At 38.6% G+C, this 15,146-nt stretch overlaps 1 protein-coding gene across 1 annotated transcript; it reads right to left on the bottom strand.

Moving 5' to 3' along the window:
* Positions 1 to 1,867: 1,867 nt before the first annotated feature.
* LOC107548836 (histamine H3 receptor-like) lies at positions 1,868 to 12,281 on the bottom strand. The gene is made up of 3 exons (XM_016229658.1): positions 11,893 to 12,281; positions 8,924 to 9,090; positions 1,868 to 3,192 (listed from the first exon to the last, which is right to left on the bottom strand). The coding sequence occupies exons 1-3, from the start codon at positions 12,212 to 12,214 to the stop codon at positions 2,311 to 2,313; spliced, it is 1,371 nt and encodes a 456-aa protein (XP_016085144.1). The 5' UTR covers positions 12,215 to 12,281; the 3' UTR covers positions 1,868 to 2,310.
* Between the last annotated feature and the right edge of the window lie 2,865 nt (positions 12,282 to 15,146).

Genomic DNA, 15,146 nt, shown 5'->3' on the forward strand with positions numbered 1-15,146 from the left:
GAATAGTGTGCATATGCACAATGCCTAATAATCTAAAACCAACATTCCCGCTTCCCAACTGTCATGACAATTTTCTGCTTTTCTATTTCCTGCACAACTACAAAAAGGAACATGCAAGAAAGATACATTAAACCACATCTGGCAATGGGATGCTCAGAGGGAAGGTGCATGCTGATCTTATTCGATAGTGGTGAGACTTGTTCCCAGCTGTTTCCTTTGATAGTTGTTGAAGAATAGTGTGCATATGCACAATGCCTAATAATCTAAAACCAACATTCCTGCTCCCCAACTGTCATGACAATTTTCTGCTTTTCTATTTCCTGCACAACTACAAAAGGAACATGCAAGAAAGATACATTAAACCACATCTTTTCTTGAGCTATCAAAGAAGTCACTTCAAACGCTGCTCTCTAAATGCTCCAACCATTGATCATGTAAACAGCCACGTCTGTGACCTCGTTCACTTTACATAGACACCACGTAGTGCAACAGCATCACCTGGTTAAGAGATTCTAGATTTTCAAATTCAAGGATCTGATGAGGATGCTTGTCATTGGGGTTTAATTAACTTGAGCTCCAAACAGCACAGATAAATGGAGTGCTCTCAAAGCCATTTGGAAAAAAGGCCATTTACTAATTCACTGAAGCAAAAAGCAGACCAGAGCCGCAGAAGCGTAGCGACTGCTCCAGGGATAAGACCTGATTTTTAGAGGAGTATGCAAAATATTACTGTGATTGCTAGATGTTTTGTGGCTTTTTAATTTAGACAATAATTATTGACCAAATATGGTTGAATATCAAATGAAAGATCATCGTATTGCCTGTTCTGAGGGAAACCAAACCCTTGCCTTTGGACCTTGTTGAAGTTTTTCTAGAGCCTTTGGGAGATTATCCATGTTGCCCTCTGTGATATAAACAAATTTAGTAAAATTAATCTCAAAGAACTTGGGAGGCACTGACTCGTAGCTACAAATATGAAATTGGCCTCAGTTGGATAACTTGGTTAAATCCATAAAGAACATAATTTCTCTTGAGAAACAAAATAAAGTCTCTTGACAACTTTGAAATTTAATGCACAGGCTGAATCGTCCAAGATGAAAACTGGGCATGCACAAAACAAGAAAGTGCATTTTTGTGTAGTTGTTAAATAAGGATTTACAATTTAAAAACCCACCAAAAACAAAACATTGAAATTATTGTAAACAAGTTTTAAAACATCCTAAGTTATACTTGTGGAAAAAAAAGCAATTTTGATGATTTAATCATTGTTGACAATGACACTGTAACCATGAATCTAGTCAAGAAATATAAAAAGAAAAATCATTATTTGCTCATTCTTAAGTCCTTTCAAAGTTGTGTGACACTATGTCCTCCGTGAAACACAAAAAGAAGACCAGAGACCTCTTTTTTAATAAAAGGGATCAGGGCTGATCACCATAAATGACAAAAAAAAAAGCACCATAAAATTGTCCACATGACACCGTTGCTACATTCCAATTCTTTCATATAAGAATTGATTGACATTTTCAAGATTTTCAGCTTATAAAAATGAAAATTAAAGACGAGAAAAATACAACGGACAATCTGCAAATATCTTCAAATGACAGAAATTAAAAATTCAAGTGAGTTATCCCTTTAAAATGTATTCATTTGATTATTGTAAACTCATATATCACTAACTTAATACACATTTCACAAAAATTCCATTCAAAAATATTATTAGTTTCAATCTTGTCCATAGCAGGTGATATAGGTCTCTCTGAAGCTCATGTGTCTAATGGTAGAACACACCTTATATTTTTCTTTTCTCATTTGAGTCGTAATGCTTCTCCCATAGATCACCTCTTCTCTGCTGAACCGTGTGAGTCAATGGAGTGGAATATACACCAGCCAATAAATAAAGTTGATATGGCCGAAACTGTCAACTGAATATGTTCTGAACACAAGCTGCATCACTTTTCACTACAGATGTCCCAAAACATGCAACTTACATTAGCTAGCAAGAGTGAAACAACTCTGGTCCTATGTTACTGCAAGACAAGAGATACAAATAACAACAGCACTGTTAGTTGCACTGTTTATATCCATCGATTAAAGGTCAATGGTTTACGCAGTTCTTCATAAAGAATCTTATGTCAGGAAGTTTCATCAAAGAAGAACAAAACATGCTACTCCATCAAGAAATGGCACGGATTTCCATTGCGGAATATGCTTGGGTGGAAATTTTTCGATTTCTTGCCTTGGTGCTTTTATTTCATCCTTCAATATTTAGTGTGAAAGTGTTAAATCCCTTCTGTTGCCGTCAGATTGTCACTGGCAGGAGGGGCTTTCCTCGTGTGGTCGAACAGACTGCCGCTTAGGGCACAAAATCTTGGCGAAGGCCCGGCGAAAGCTGCTATGGCAAAGCGGGTAGAGGAAAGGGTTGATGGCCGAGTTGAGCCAAAGGAGCCAAAAAGTGACTTCGTACCAATGATGTTCCACACAGCTACCGCTGCAGGCCGCCCGTATGATCATAAGGAGAGTGTACGGTGCCCAACACACCCCAAAAACACACACTATGACTGCCAAGGACTTGGCAATCTTCTTATCTCTCGAGAGACGCGCAAGGTGTCCTCCGCTTCTGCAAGGGGCGCATGGATTTGATGCTTCCTGCGCTCGTATAATGCGCGTCCGTACCCAACCGCTCAGCAACCCTCGCTTTTTAACGGTGGTCTTCATTGTCAAAGATACGGAGTGGGCGCTGCTGGGATCGCCGCTGGACGACGGCGAAACCTCTTCGTCGTCTTTGATCACGTCCGAAATGGCCGGCGGCCCACTTGAGGACACCTTGCGTGTCTTGACGAAGAAGACAGATGAGTTCTGTCCATCTATGACCCTCCAGCCATCCTCCTTCTCGGCCTCCACATGCGCCAAGCGACTCCGGTTCCGGCGCTGGATGTTGAGATAGATGCTGAAGTTGAAGAAGGCCACGGAGATGAATGGTGAGAAGAACTCGAAGGTAGACGCGGACAGCAGGAAGTACCAGGTGCAGTAGAACTCGGCGAAACATTCGTCCTCTGGAACAATGCTTTCTCCAACCATCAGTTCCCAAAAGATGATGGCTGGTCCGTAGAGGAGGAATGCCAAAACCCACACCGCCAACATCTTGACCACTGCCAGACGAGTGACGCCCTGCTGGGCCCGGTACCTCACCTATGGAATAAGATGAAAGATTAAAGTCAAACCAGAGAGAAACATAAAATAGTCATAAATTGGCACTGGAGTGATCCCTGGCAGCTATCGCGCTCAATAATGTCTATGCACAGTGTGACTGTCTCTTCTTCTTCTTCATGATTTATTCAATTCACAGCCTAGGATTCTGAGCACAGCGAGGAAAAAGAACGAATCTCTGTACTGCAGAACTGATCGGTTTTACTGTGGGCTAATGATTTTGACCAATTCGATTAATGTGGCTATTATGAGTTAATCAGTGTGTCTGATTAGTCTGATGACGTGAAATTACAATTCACATTTAATAAAAGATCAAGACGAGTGACTAAACCACTTTACACCATGAATACCGTTTTTTCCTACTCTGTTCAAATTGTGTCTGTAGCAACAACTTCCTGTGGCTCTGTTTCAAAACCTAGCAATCTGCTTTTCTGTCTACGGCCTTCATAAAAAGAGAACGGGAAATAGGAGGATTTACACAAGTAGTCTGAGATTTATAACCTTGTAAATCCTATATGAAAGAATAGTCAGAAAAATCACATTTTTGAAATGGAACAGTTCACAGAACCTTCAGACGAAATATTTTAAAAATTGCATGCAAATTTCTTCTATAATAACTTATAATGCAATTCAAGACAATGATGATTGAGAGACAAACAAATTTGTCTAAAAAAATATGACGTGAAATTACAATTCACATTTAATAAAAGATCAAGACGAGTGACTAAACCACTTTACACCATGAATACCGTTTTTTCCTACTCTGTTCAAATTGTGTCTGTAGCAACAACTTCCTGTGGCTCTGTTTCAAAACCTAGCAATCTGCTTTTCTGTCTACGGCCTTCATAAAAAGAGAACGGGAAATAGGAGGATTTACACAAGTAGTCTGAGATTTATAACCTTGTAAATCCTATATGAAAGAATAGTCAGAAAAATAATTTTTGAAATGGAACAGTTCACAGAACCTTCAGACGAAATATTTTAAAAATTGCATGCAAATTTCTTCTATAATAACTTATAATGCAATTCAAGACAATGATGATTGAGAGACAAACAAATTTGTCTAAAAAAAAGTATGTCTGGATAATCAAAGTGAAGCTGCTTCAGTCCAGTAAATGTTCATCTTGAAATATTACTAACAATATCAAAGTTATTTTTACATTTACTTTATAAAAATCAGTGAAGATTTCACAGCAAGAAAAACACTAGCTGAAGGGTGAATGTTTGTACAATTATACTAAAAGACCTTTTACTTGCTAAAAAAGTATAAACTATCAATCATGTTTTTCAAAGTTTCGATCATGTTGATAATTTAGAGGCCTTTGAAATGAACTGTAAATCTTCTGCAATATAGTGTATAATTGACAAGCATAATTGTCTCCGCTGACAGACTGTCTTCGCCATCGCACCTCGCTCTCTAAAGTCTAGCCCGAAAACACTTTTCATTTCAGTAATTTAAAAATGACAATTGGAAAGATGACAACCAGAGAAAGGAATCATCTATTCATAAAAGACAGGAGCCCTCAAGGGTGTTTTCTTGTTATGAACTAATGCCATTTCAGCCCTGAAGTTACGGCAAATAATAGTCTTTAGGGAGTGAGGAGCATGACGGTAACAGTACCTAAAGACAAACATCACAGCGTTTAACGACCTTGAACTGGATTCTGGGGAACTGGAGCTAGTAAATAAGTTTTGTTGACATGATGCCCATTTCAGTTTTGATGTGCCGCCCACTCAACAAGTACTATAGCATTTTTATAGCGGCGAAGCTTTTGAAAAAACAAACACATTTGTCCAGATTATATTTCACCCCCAAATCAACAGAATGTAAGAAATTATGATAACACTTTACTTAGAGCCTTTATGTATAATTCATTATAGAGGTATGTATAATGTGCATTAAAATGCATTATATTTTTTCATAAATAAGTGTAATCAATGCTGAAATGCATAATAATATTAGCAAATTCCTTGTTACATCTGAAATTGGTTTTAATGATATATATTTTTTCTAAAGGTGTATTATAATGTGTTGTAAATGTGTAAATGAGGACATACAATATCTTAAAAGGTGCATCACAAGACATATTTGATGCACTAAAAATACTTTTATAATGCGTTATAAATAAAGGCTTTAAGTAAAGTGTTACCACAATTATATTTTGCCTACTTCAGATTCAAATAATCATTTAGATGTTGTTTAAACACATTTCCCATCATTGTTTGACTTCGGATTATTGTAATACAGAACATACTAAGATAATGTATAAATACTTTATATTTAAATATTAATAATTCACATTACAGTAAAGACAATACATTTTGCATTATAAAAACAAACATTTGAAGCAATGTTCAATTGTCATGAAAATGTCACTTAAAAATCATAACGTTCTAAAAATTGGTTTTATATTATATTTTACACGTAACCATTTAATTATTAACAATAATTGTTTGTTTTGTAGTGAAATAAGACAGATTCACCTACAAATATGCACAAACATATTCTACCTATAATAGTACTTTTGAGAATACATATATGTGTTGACGTAGAGGTGTAGATAACAAAATTAGGATTGGGGATTGTTGTTATGAAAATCCCCATGCAGTACATATACTCTTGGCATGGAAAAACCTACCGCCTGTGCCTTCTACTGTAGAACACACTTATTAAGGAAAGAACCCTCTCGGAGTGAAATAATTCACCTCCAAGGAGAATAATTAAAGCCAAATGAAGTCAGACATGTTTGTCAAATGCCACTGATACTACCACATAAACTGCTACTTTCAATTACTGACAAGTCTTTTTGAAATGTCATTTGAAAAGCATTTTACTTTGTCATTTATGACGGATCGTTACTCTTTCAAAAGCAATCACAGATAAAGCGCATAGACATGTTGTCAACAGGAAGTAAAGACATTAAACAATGAGTACTTCATTGCATTACATTTTAATGCATTATGCATGAAGCCACGTAATAAACTGCTGAGATGCAATTGCATAATCTATTAAAAGTTACGCTTCAGATATTCAGTCACAAGCAGCTAAATTACCTTTCAGCACATCTGCAGGTTCTCGTAAATTTGATATTGGAGCACATAATGTTTCTTAACGATTTTGATACTATATTCTCAGCAGGAAATCAATATTTGCGTTTCATAATTTGCTCAAATTCTGTTCTGGAATGTCAAAAGCCACTTGAAATAAGTGCTGAGAAATGGGCTCCAACGTCGTAATTTTCCGCTCACCGCAATGGTCTTTCACAGTAGGGCATCGTTCCCATGTTTTCTGAGCTTATTTTGCTCAACAGTTTCTGTGAATGTGAGGAGCGGTTATTTAAGGACCTCAAGAACCCAAATTCGACATCGTTTCGTTGTTTGCAATGGAGATAAATGCACACACTGAATGGAAAAAATATTGAACTTCCTTCCCCTTCCTTCCTTCCATGATTTCACCAGAAGAGCTGGTGTGCAGCCATGTGGTTTTTAAAGCTGACAGCCACTTCAGATCCAGCTACTTTAAAACTGTACACGCAACTCATGATTTAAAGTAGTTAATCGATGGGCAGCTACTCCTTTAAAACCAGTTACAAACCACAAAAGACAACTACATAAAAGCAATTCAAGTGCCCGGTATTTTTACAATATATATCTTTCAGATGATAAAATTTAATCAGAGCCGTATTTATCTGGCTCAAAAACAAGGGATTTGAATGAATAAATCTTGATTAGAGTGACAGCATTAAACTTGGACAACCTCGAACAAACCGATACACTATAACAACTTGCCAATGCTATATATGAGGTATATAGCTGCTTGTGTCTGATATCTGAAGCGTAACGGGGAAGTCGTGGCCTACTGGTTAGAGAGTCTGACTCGTAACCCAAAGGTTGCGGGTTCGAGTCTCGTACCGGCAGGGATTGTACAGTGCTCTCTTCCACCTTCAATACCACGACTAGCAAGGCACCGAACCCCCAACTGCTCCCTGGGCGCCGCAGCAAAAATGGCTGCCCACTGCTCTGGGTGTGTGTTCTTTGGATTGGTTAAATGCAGAGCACTAATTCCAAGTATGGGTCACCATACTTGGCCACATGTCACGTCACTGAGAGAGATAGAAGCGCAGAATAGCTGTCTGTAGCGTGCCAGTCTTAAACCTGAATTCAGTCAAGCCAGACTAGAACGACTAGAGACGGAAACTTAAAAAAACACTTCTGCAACAATACAGTGGTGCAGAGCAAAACAGGACCAAAAAGTACTTCCTGTTCTTTTTACATTCGTTACAAAGAAAACCCATCTTCTAGTGAGCTACCCAAGTATTTTAAGGCATTGTACGTGCACTTCTGATGCTAAAGCTGTTCTAAAAGGCAGGAAGCATAATTATACTGCATTGCATGCACTCTTAAAAATAAAGGCTTTTTATTGCTGTCAATGTTTCCATGAAGAACCTTTAACATCAATGTAAACGTTCCATTCTACAAAAGACTCTTTAGATGATTCAATTGTTCTTTACTCTACTAAAAATTGTTCTTTTAAGAACTGTTCACTGAAAGGTTCTTTGGAGAACCTAAAGTGGATCTTCTATGGCATTGCTGTGAAAACCACCCTGTGTAACCTCTATTTTGAAGAGTCTATATACACTGTAAAACATTCCAAATTGGTCATTTATGAGGTTCATTTCAGTTCAGATGTAGACAGCAAGGCAGCTCAATTGGTAAAAGTTTGGATTTTTAATAACCCACTGTCTTAAGGTTGAAGTATGAATATAAATGGATGATGCTGTCCATGACTAACATAGTGGATATTTGCAGTAAATTGCACTGAAGAATTCATAACCACAGAGCAGTTGAACGCTGGATCCACAGAGGATACGGGCTTCATCCGTCTGGTGGGCCGCTCTTATCTCAGATCTGTCACCGGGGCAGCAAGTCATTCGCTTATTATTCATCTGATTGCAATAACACTGATTGTCTGATTGTCTTCAGCGTCTTGTGGGTTTTGTGAACAACTCATTTGTTTCAGACAAAGGGTAATTTGCAGTGCATCATCTGAGGCACCAAGCGAAAACTTGGTTTGCATGCGTTTGTGTGAGACAACAATTGGAGTATTTGAAGAACAATAAAACGTTTCCAACATTATGGACCAAAAAAAAAAAAACCTGAATATTGCAATTACTCACAAGTTTTGCTTTGTGTCTCGGATGATGCACTGCAAATTTCTCTTGGATACAAATGAGATGTTTACAAAACTCACAAAAAATGGGACAAGACTTAATCTATCAGGATTGAGAAATGTTTCTATAAAGTCGGTGGTTGGAGAGCAGATGTTGGTTTATGACGTCAGCTCAAATGTTCGAACAAGTTCTTACATTTTGATGAAAAATTACTACGGTGTTGTCTTTGGAAGAACAGATAGGCCAGAATGCACTGCGTTTAGAAAACATAAACCCAGTGTGGTGGACGAAGCAATAAAAATGTCAACCGTTAATATATTTAATGCAATACTGAAGAGTCCTGATAAAATAGTTCAATCTAATCTAAAGTCTGCAGCTCAACAAACCGACAGATCCCCATTCACTTTCAATTTCTGGAAAGCAGTAGCCAGTGCAGTAACATTCCTCCTTTTGTGCTCCACTGAAAAAAAAATAACATGCAGGTTTGGACTGACATTTACTGACTATTACTTTTCGAAGGCTAATTGGATGTTGATACTTACAGCTCGGGTAACGGACAGGAAGCGATCGTAGCTGATTAAGACGATATTGAAGACGGAAGCCGTGCACAATAAGTAGTCCATCACAAGCCACAGCTTGCAGAGTCCACGGCCCAGCATCCACCTGCCCGTCAATATATAGGGCATATAGACCGGGATGCAAAAAGCCCCTGGAAAGAGACACAAACACATTTTACTGTATTATACGGACATTGGCTGGTATAATAAGGCTTGTGTCAATGGATGCACACTTCTCCAGGTCAGCATATAATAGGCCCTTCAGAGCACAAAATCAATGGATCATGTCACGAAGGAGTCACTTCACGATGTGACCGATAAACCTGAGCCATTATCAAAAAGCCATCGAGCTGCAAAGGGAACGGTGACTGCTTTCTGAGCTCTCTACCTCTTTCTCTTGCTTTTCTGCACCTAGAAGCATCAAGAGAAAGCTTTTTCACAAAGGCATACAAAACAGCAATCTCATCACTGCCTAATTTTTGAAGGACGCTGAGATTTCACGTCTATCGCACTGTCAAATACACAGCCATGGCTCTATTATCTAGAGCTTTTGAGCTGGTTGGCATTTGAGAAGAAAAAGCAGCGCTCTGTTGGGCTCTTTATCTAAACTACATGGGCACGTTTTCAGGTAGAGCGGCACCTCCTATTTCTTTTTTCAAAGAACTTGCACTGTGAAAGCCATGAGCACTACGTCGGCTGAGCACTAATGCATCTGAGCCACAAACAAACACTCAAGCAGGCAGAGAGGGTTTGGTGAATAGACCGAGAGACCGCGCAGATCTTGAAATGAACCACAGATAGGATCTCGTCTCTTAATGCACTCTTAATCCAAGGCAATAATTTATGGTGCCTGTGCACCACTGAACAGCAAAGAACTAAAGGTCTCTGTCTCAGTACTGCAGATGGATGTAAACATTTATTTTTCAACCTCAGAACCTGCTTTGCTAAGAAAGCATGCCAAGATCATGGTCTAAATATAAATGACAAAATGTATGGCTCATCGGGAAATTGGAGTCAATATAGCAGACGAAAAGCAAGAACAATGTCACCTGTTAATATATATATATATATGTGTGTGTGTGTGTGTGTGTGTGTGTGTGTGCAATACTGAAAAGTACTAATAAAAAATTGTTCAGTCTGGAGCTTGACAACCTGGATCCTCATTCACTTCCAGTTCCTGGAAATTATAAAAATGGTTAATTGGGAAATTTGGATAAAGTTAGCTTTATAGGACAACCATTGTAGAGTTTTATTGCCCAATACAATGGTGATATAACACACAAAATACAATTAAATGACGGCAAATAAGACAAACACTTGTTTCACTCAATATCTACTCAAAATTCACAAACAAAAAGAAAATTGGACCAATGAACTTAAAGGGTTAGTTCACCCAAAAATGAAAATGCTGTCATTAATTACTCACCCTCATGTCGTTTCAAACCCGTAAGACCTTCGTTCATCTTCAGGACACAAATTAAGATATTTGTGATGGAATCTGAGAGCTGTCTGACCCTGCATAGACAGCAACACAACTGAAATGTTCCCAAGTCCAGAAACGTCACACCGGATCTGTTTCCTACGTTGTTGTGATTTGATCCGAACGGGAACAGCGTATCCGTGTGACGAACAGCATACGTTGTTTACGTCCAGCAGATATTCTCCAAAATGGCGCTACAGGGTGATGTGGAGGAGACGAATTGTTGAATAAAGTCGTTATTTTTTTCTTTCGCGCACAAAAAGTATTCTCGTAGCTTCGTATAATTGCGGATGAACCCCTGATGTCACATGGATTATTTTACAGATCTCCTTGCTACGTTTCTGGACTTGGGAACATTTCAGTTGTGTTGCTGTCTATGCAGGGTCAGACAGCTCTCAGATCCCATCACAAATATCTTAATTTGTGTCCTGAAGATGAACGAAGGTCTTACGGGTTTGAAACGACATGAGGGTGAGTAATTAATGACAGCATTTTCATTTTTGGGTGAACTAACCCTTTAATGTCCGAATTGCAAAATAAATAATTTATAATAGAATAAAGTATGCATGACCGTTTCTGTGGATTTGAGAGGTTTGGCATACTGGTTTTGTATTCCTTGCGGGAAATAAACTTTTGCTGTTGTTGTTGTTGTTGTTGGGAGTGGTCTAATCATGCTCCTGGTTTTCAAGATGAGGTCAAAGCAGACAAAACCGGAGAAATGTGGTTTATTTAATCATTCCCTCCGAATCCATTTCCTGCAAAGCAATAATGTGATAGCGACCGCACGCCAAGATTATGAACAGACATAAGCTCTTAAAGTGAGCAGAGCTCATTTATGTTCAGCAATTGACCAAATGCCACACTAATGAATAGTGACTTGTAAAATTGGGCGAGAAAGCAATGCATAAAAATCAGAGCAATATATTGGCCATTGTTGACCATTTTGGGATTATCAACGTTGAATGATGTATGGATAATATAATATATGGCACATTTTGGGTAAATATTGTGCAAAATCAAACAGTTCATTTAAAAAATGTAGTGAATATTTGATTTGCTGTTATTAAATTGCATGATGTATGTACACACCAGCCACACTGCAATCCAGATTTCAGTATTGGCATCGATCACTCCGTCGCAGTACATCTGTTTGATCGATCTGGCATTTCTCATCAGCTACACTTGCGTGTTTTATCAAGTAAGGTGTAGCCTAATCTATGAAACTTTTCTTTGCACTCTCATTTGGGTGTCTATCAGAGCCTATATTCCCACAGATCTCATCAGATGTACAGTATATAGGATTTACAGTACGCTTTGATCCTGTAGAACAAAGGGGTCCCCAATGCTCGATGACATGCAGATCATTTTTAAGTGATTTAATATTTTATATTCACATGCACAATTGCAATGCAGTAAACAAAAGCATATGAAGCATTTTGAGTAGGAGTTTAATAAAAGGCACGTTTATACATACCAACAAGGAAGTCAGATATGGCCAAATTAAGGAAGAAGTAATTGCATTGATTTCTGAGGCTCTTATCCACGACGAAGGCCAGAATAACCAACGCGTTCCCGACCACCACCACGACCACCAGAGTTATCATGAGGATCGCCAGAATGACCATCGTGTACTCGGGGAACGGAGCCCCATCCGAGCTGACGGTCGTGCTGTTGGCGCTAGAAGAATTGAAGCAGGTAACCATTGTCAGATCGAGGGCATTTGGAGATCCAGCAACAGGTCTGAAGTCATCATGTGAACCTTTTCCCGCTGACGATGATGATAGGAGAGTTTTCATCCCTTCAGGGTTGCGTTAACTTCAGCGCGCGGCGGAATAAACCTCCCACTGGAGTCTCCAAACGCCTGCGGAGCGCGCGCATCTTTGAAGCGTCCAGTGCAATACCTGAAACACATGACATGAAATGACTCCTTCCTGACGGGAACTCCATGAAGCTGTCAAGTCCTCGCACTGAGACTGAGCGCAGAGTCTCCAGCAGTGTTGCTGTCGTCAACTGTTGCGCACTCGCGCCTCTCCTTAAATACCGCGCTGTCCTTAGACAGATACAAGATGCAACACTATGCAACTTACCAGTTTGTTGAAGCTCTGATTTATATTCAGAATTGCGTAGAGTGCTGTAAACCCATCTGTCCAAAATCACAAAATAATATGTTTAATACAATCATACAGGGTGTGATTCTGTATATTGCTCTGCTCGAATAGTTATTTTAAATATATGAAGGACCCATGCATTGAGAAGCAACATACATTTACTTAAGAAGCAAAGACATTATTACTTGTTTTCAGATAATCTATCTTGAATAAAAGTATTTTTGGTTGCACTGGCAAAAGCATGAATTCAGGTCGTTTTATTATCTCGTTTTAAGAATGTTTAGACATTTTCAAGAGAAAATAACAAAGATACTCATTAATATGTTTACAGTGGCAATGGTAATTCAGTAATTTTCTTGTTCACCCCCCAAAAAATCTAAATCATTTACTCGTGTCATTCAGATCTATTTGTCTTTCTTCCACAAAACATATTAGATATTTCTAAGATATTTTATATAAAAAATGTCAGTGTTTTTGCCAATGGGGTCGAGTGTTGTTTGAACCCCAACATTCTACAAATTCATCTGCAGAACACAAAAGAAGATACAGTGAGTCACTCCTGTGTTCTAAAAGATCTAGTTGTTGTGTTATACTAGAATCCTATTTGTGCTCTTGTACTGTTCAGTGCTTTCAGAACCATGGACAGCAGCTATTGCCGTCCCCTTTAGGCAAAGCTCGGGCTGGTTCATTTCTTTAAAGCATTCCTTCCCTACTCAGGGGCTGTGCCTCAGCTACATACATTACATACTATGCATGATTTCCCAACTGAAAAAAAGAGAGTAGATTCCAACGTTGAAAAAAATGTTAATGCCTCAATCAGCAGCATGTTATACTAGAATCCTATTTGTGCTCTTGTACTGTTCAGTGCTTTCAGAACCATGGACAGCAGCTATTGCCGTCCCCTTTAGGCAAAGCTCGGGCTGGTTCATTTCTTTAAAGCATTCCTTCCCTACTCAGGGGCTGTGCCTCAGCTACATACATTACATACTATGCATGAATTCCAACGTTGAAAAAAATGTTAATGCCTCAATCAGCAGCGTACATGACGTTAAAGGCATGACAAATAAACATCATAATTGCACTTTTAAATTGCACACTATGCACAGTACGCCTCCTCTTCCTAAACACGCTCACAAATTCTGTGTTCAAGGTTTTAAAAAAATCGTAATTACACTCGCTGTCAGAGATTTGGTCTTCTTTTCCTGCGTGAGTCATTTCCCTACTGACACAAAAGACCAACTTTAGCCCTGTGAGTGCTCTCTCAGCTGTGCACCAGAGCAAGATGATAGCAGACACTTTGCCCCTGCATTACACTCACATGTGCATGACATTGATACTGAAATAATGGTGCATCTGTGAAATCCAGTTTAGCGGCACTGCATGGTGCAGCTCCTTTAACTTCCATTAGTTCCAGCAGTTGTGCAGTTAAATTCTGTCTAAAACCCTTTTAAATGTATAATTCTACTTTAATTATGAAGTGCTAATTAACCCCTGGCTCTTAACCTGGGATTTCTTGCCTAGACCCCATAGTAATATCAATCACTTCCAAAGAGGGTCACTTGAGAGGCTGGGGAGCGATTCGATTAGCATAAGTGAGGTGTTAAAACGTGAAACAAATGCTATAAAAGCACAGTGAAACTCATTCCCGGAAGATCTCTCCACTAAACCTGACACAAGTGTCCAACTGGTTTAATGACTCAAAAGTCAACATAAACTCAAAACTGACACTATTTGATTGATGCATATTATTCTAAAGAATAAAAACTTTCATTAAAACGTAAGAACTTGTATCCTAACCCACACCTTTTTTGTAAGCACGTGGTATTCAAAGGGTTCATGCTGTAAGGTCCACGCACTTGGCCCAAGGAAGTTATCCCGTGCTGGCTGAAGGTTTCTTGCGTGTTCGGCCTTTTCAGCGTGCAAAGTTATTCAATTTAAGTTTAATTCTAATCTGACTCCATTTTAATATGACCTCGAATTTAGATTGTCATACGAATTGGTTGCTTGACCATTTTTAATTATTATTAATCTGACATTTGATTATTCTATTTATTCTTTAATATTATTGTACTCGTTCATTCGGGTGCGCATGTCGCTCAAAGATATCGCTTCGGCCTTAGCGTATCTTACGATCACATTCTCGTCAGTCAGACAGAGATAATTGGCTAATACTTTAGACGGCCGCTCCTATGCTTGCTCATTCTAAAAGTACTTTTAATGAGCCCCCATAGATTTGTACACACTTGAATAAAGCAAAATTTTTTTCCGTATTAACACCTTTTGGGACAGATAGTAATTTGCATGGAATGACACACCCTCTACAGTAATCAAAATATCTCTTTAACTCTTAAGATCTGTATTATCTTTTAGTCTACTTTTGTAAGATTAGACCATTGTACCACTCACCCTGAGACTATTCAAATGATACCAAACATGACTCTAAATATTACTTGCATTCATGTAGAACATTATACTATTGACCATTCTGAGTAAACCAAGTGGAGGGAGGATGGGTGAAGGGAAGGAAGGGGATGAGAAGGAACTGATGCATATGTGAGAGAGGCGTTTTTCCCGCATTCTCTCTCAGTGGTATGTGGAGACAGATGTCTGTATGTTAATG

This window comes from Sinocyclocheilus grahami, unplaced genomic scaffold (assembly GCF_001515645.1).
Source record: "Sinocyclocheilus grahami isolate Dianchi unplaced genomic scaffold, SAMN03320097.WGS_v1.1 scaffold356.1, whole genome shotgun sequence".
In the NCBI taxonomy this organism is placed as follows: domain Eukaryota; kingdom Metazoa; phylum Chordata; class Actinopteri; order Cypriniformes; family Cyprinidae; genus Sinocyclocheilus; species Sinocyclocheilus grahami.

What these genes read in the sequence shown, in the direction of transcription:
- LOC107548836 (XM_016229658.1), bottom strand. Translation starts at nt 12,214, where the DNA reads ATGAAAACTCTCCTATCATCATCGTCAGCGGGAAAAGGTTCACATGAT. An exon ending in CATATCTGACTTCCTTGTTG is followed by an intron (nt 9,091 to 11,892) that starts GTATGTATAAAC and finishes GTCTCTTTCCAG; the next exon opens with GGGCTTTTTGCATCCCGGTC. An exon ending in TCCTGTCCGTTACCCGAGCT is followed by an intron (nt 3,193 to 8,923) that starts GTAAGTATCAAC and finishes CTTATTCCATAG; the next exon opens with GTGAGGTACCGGGCCCAGCA.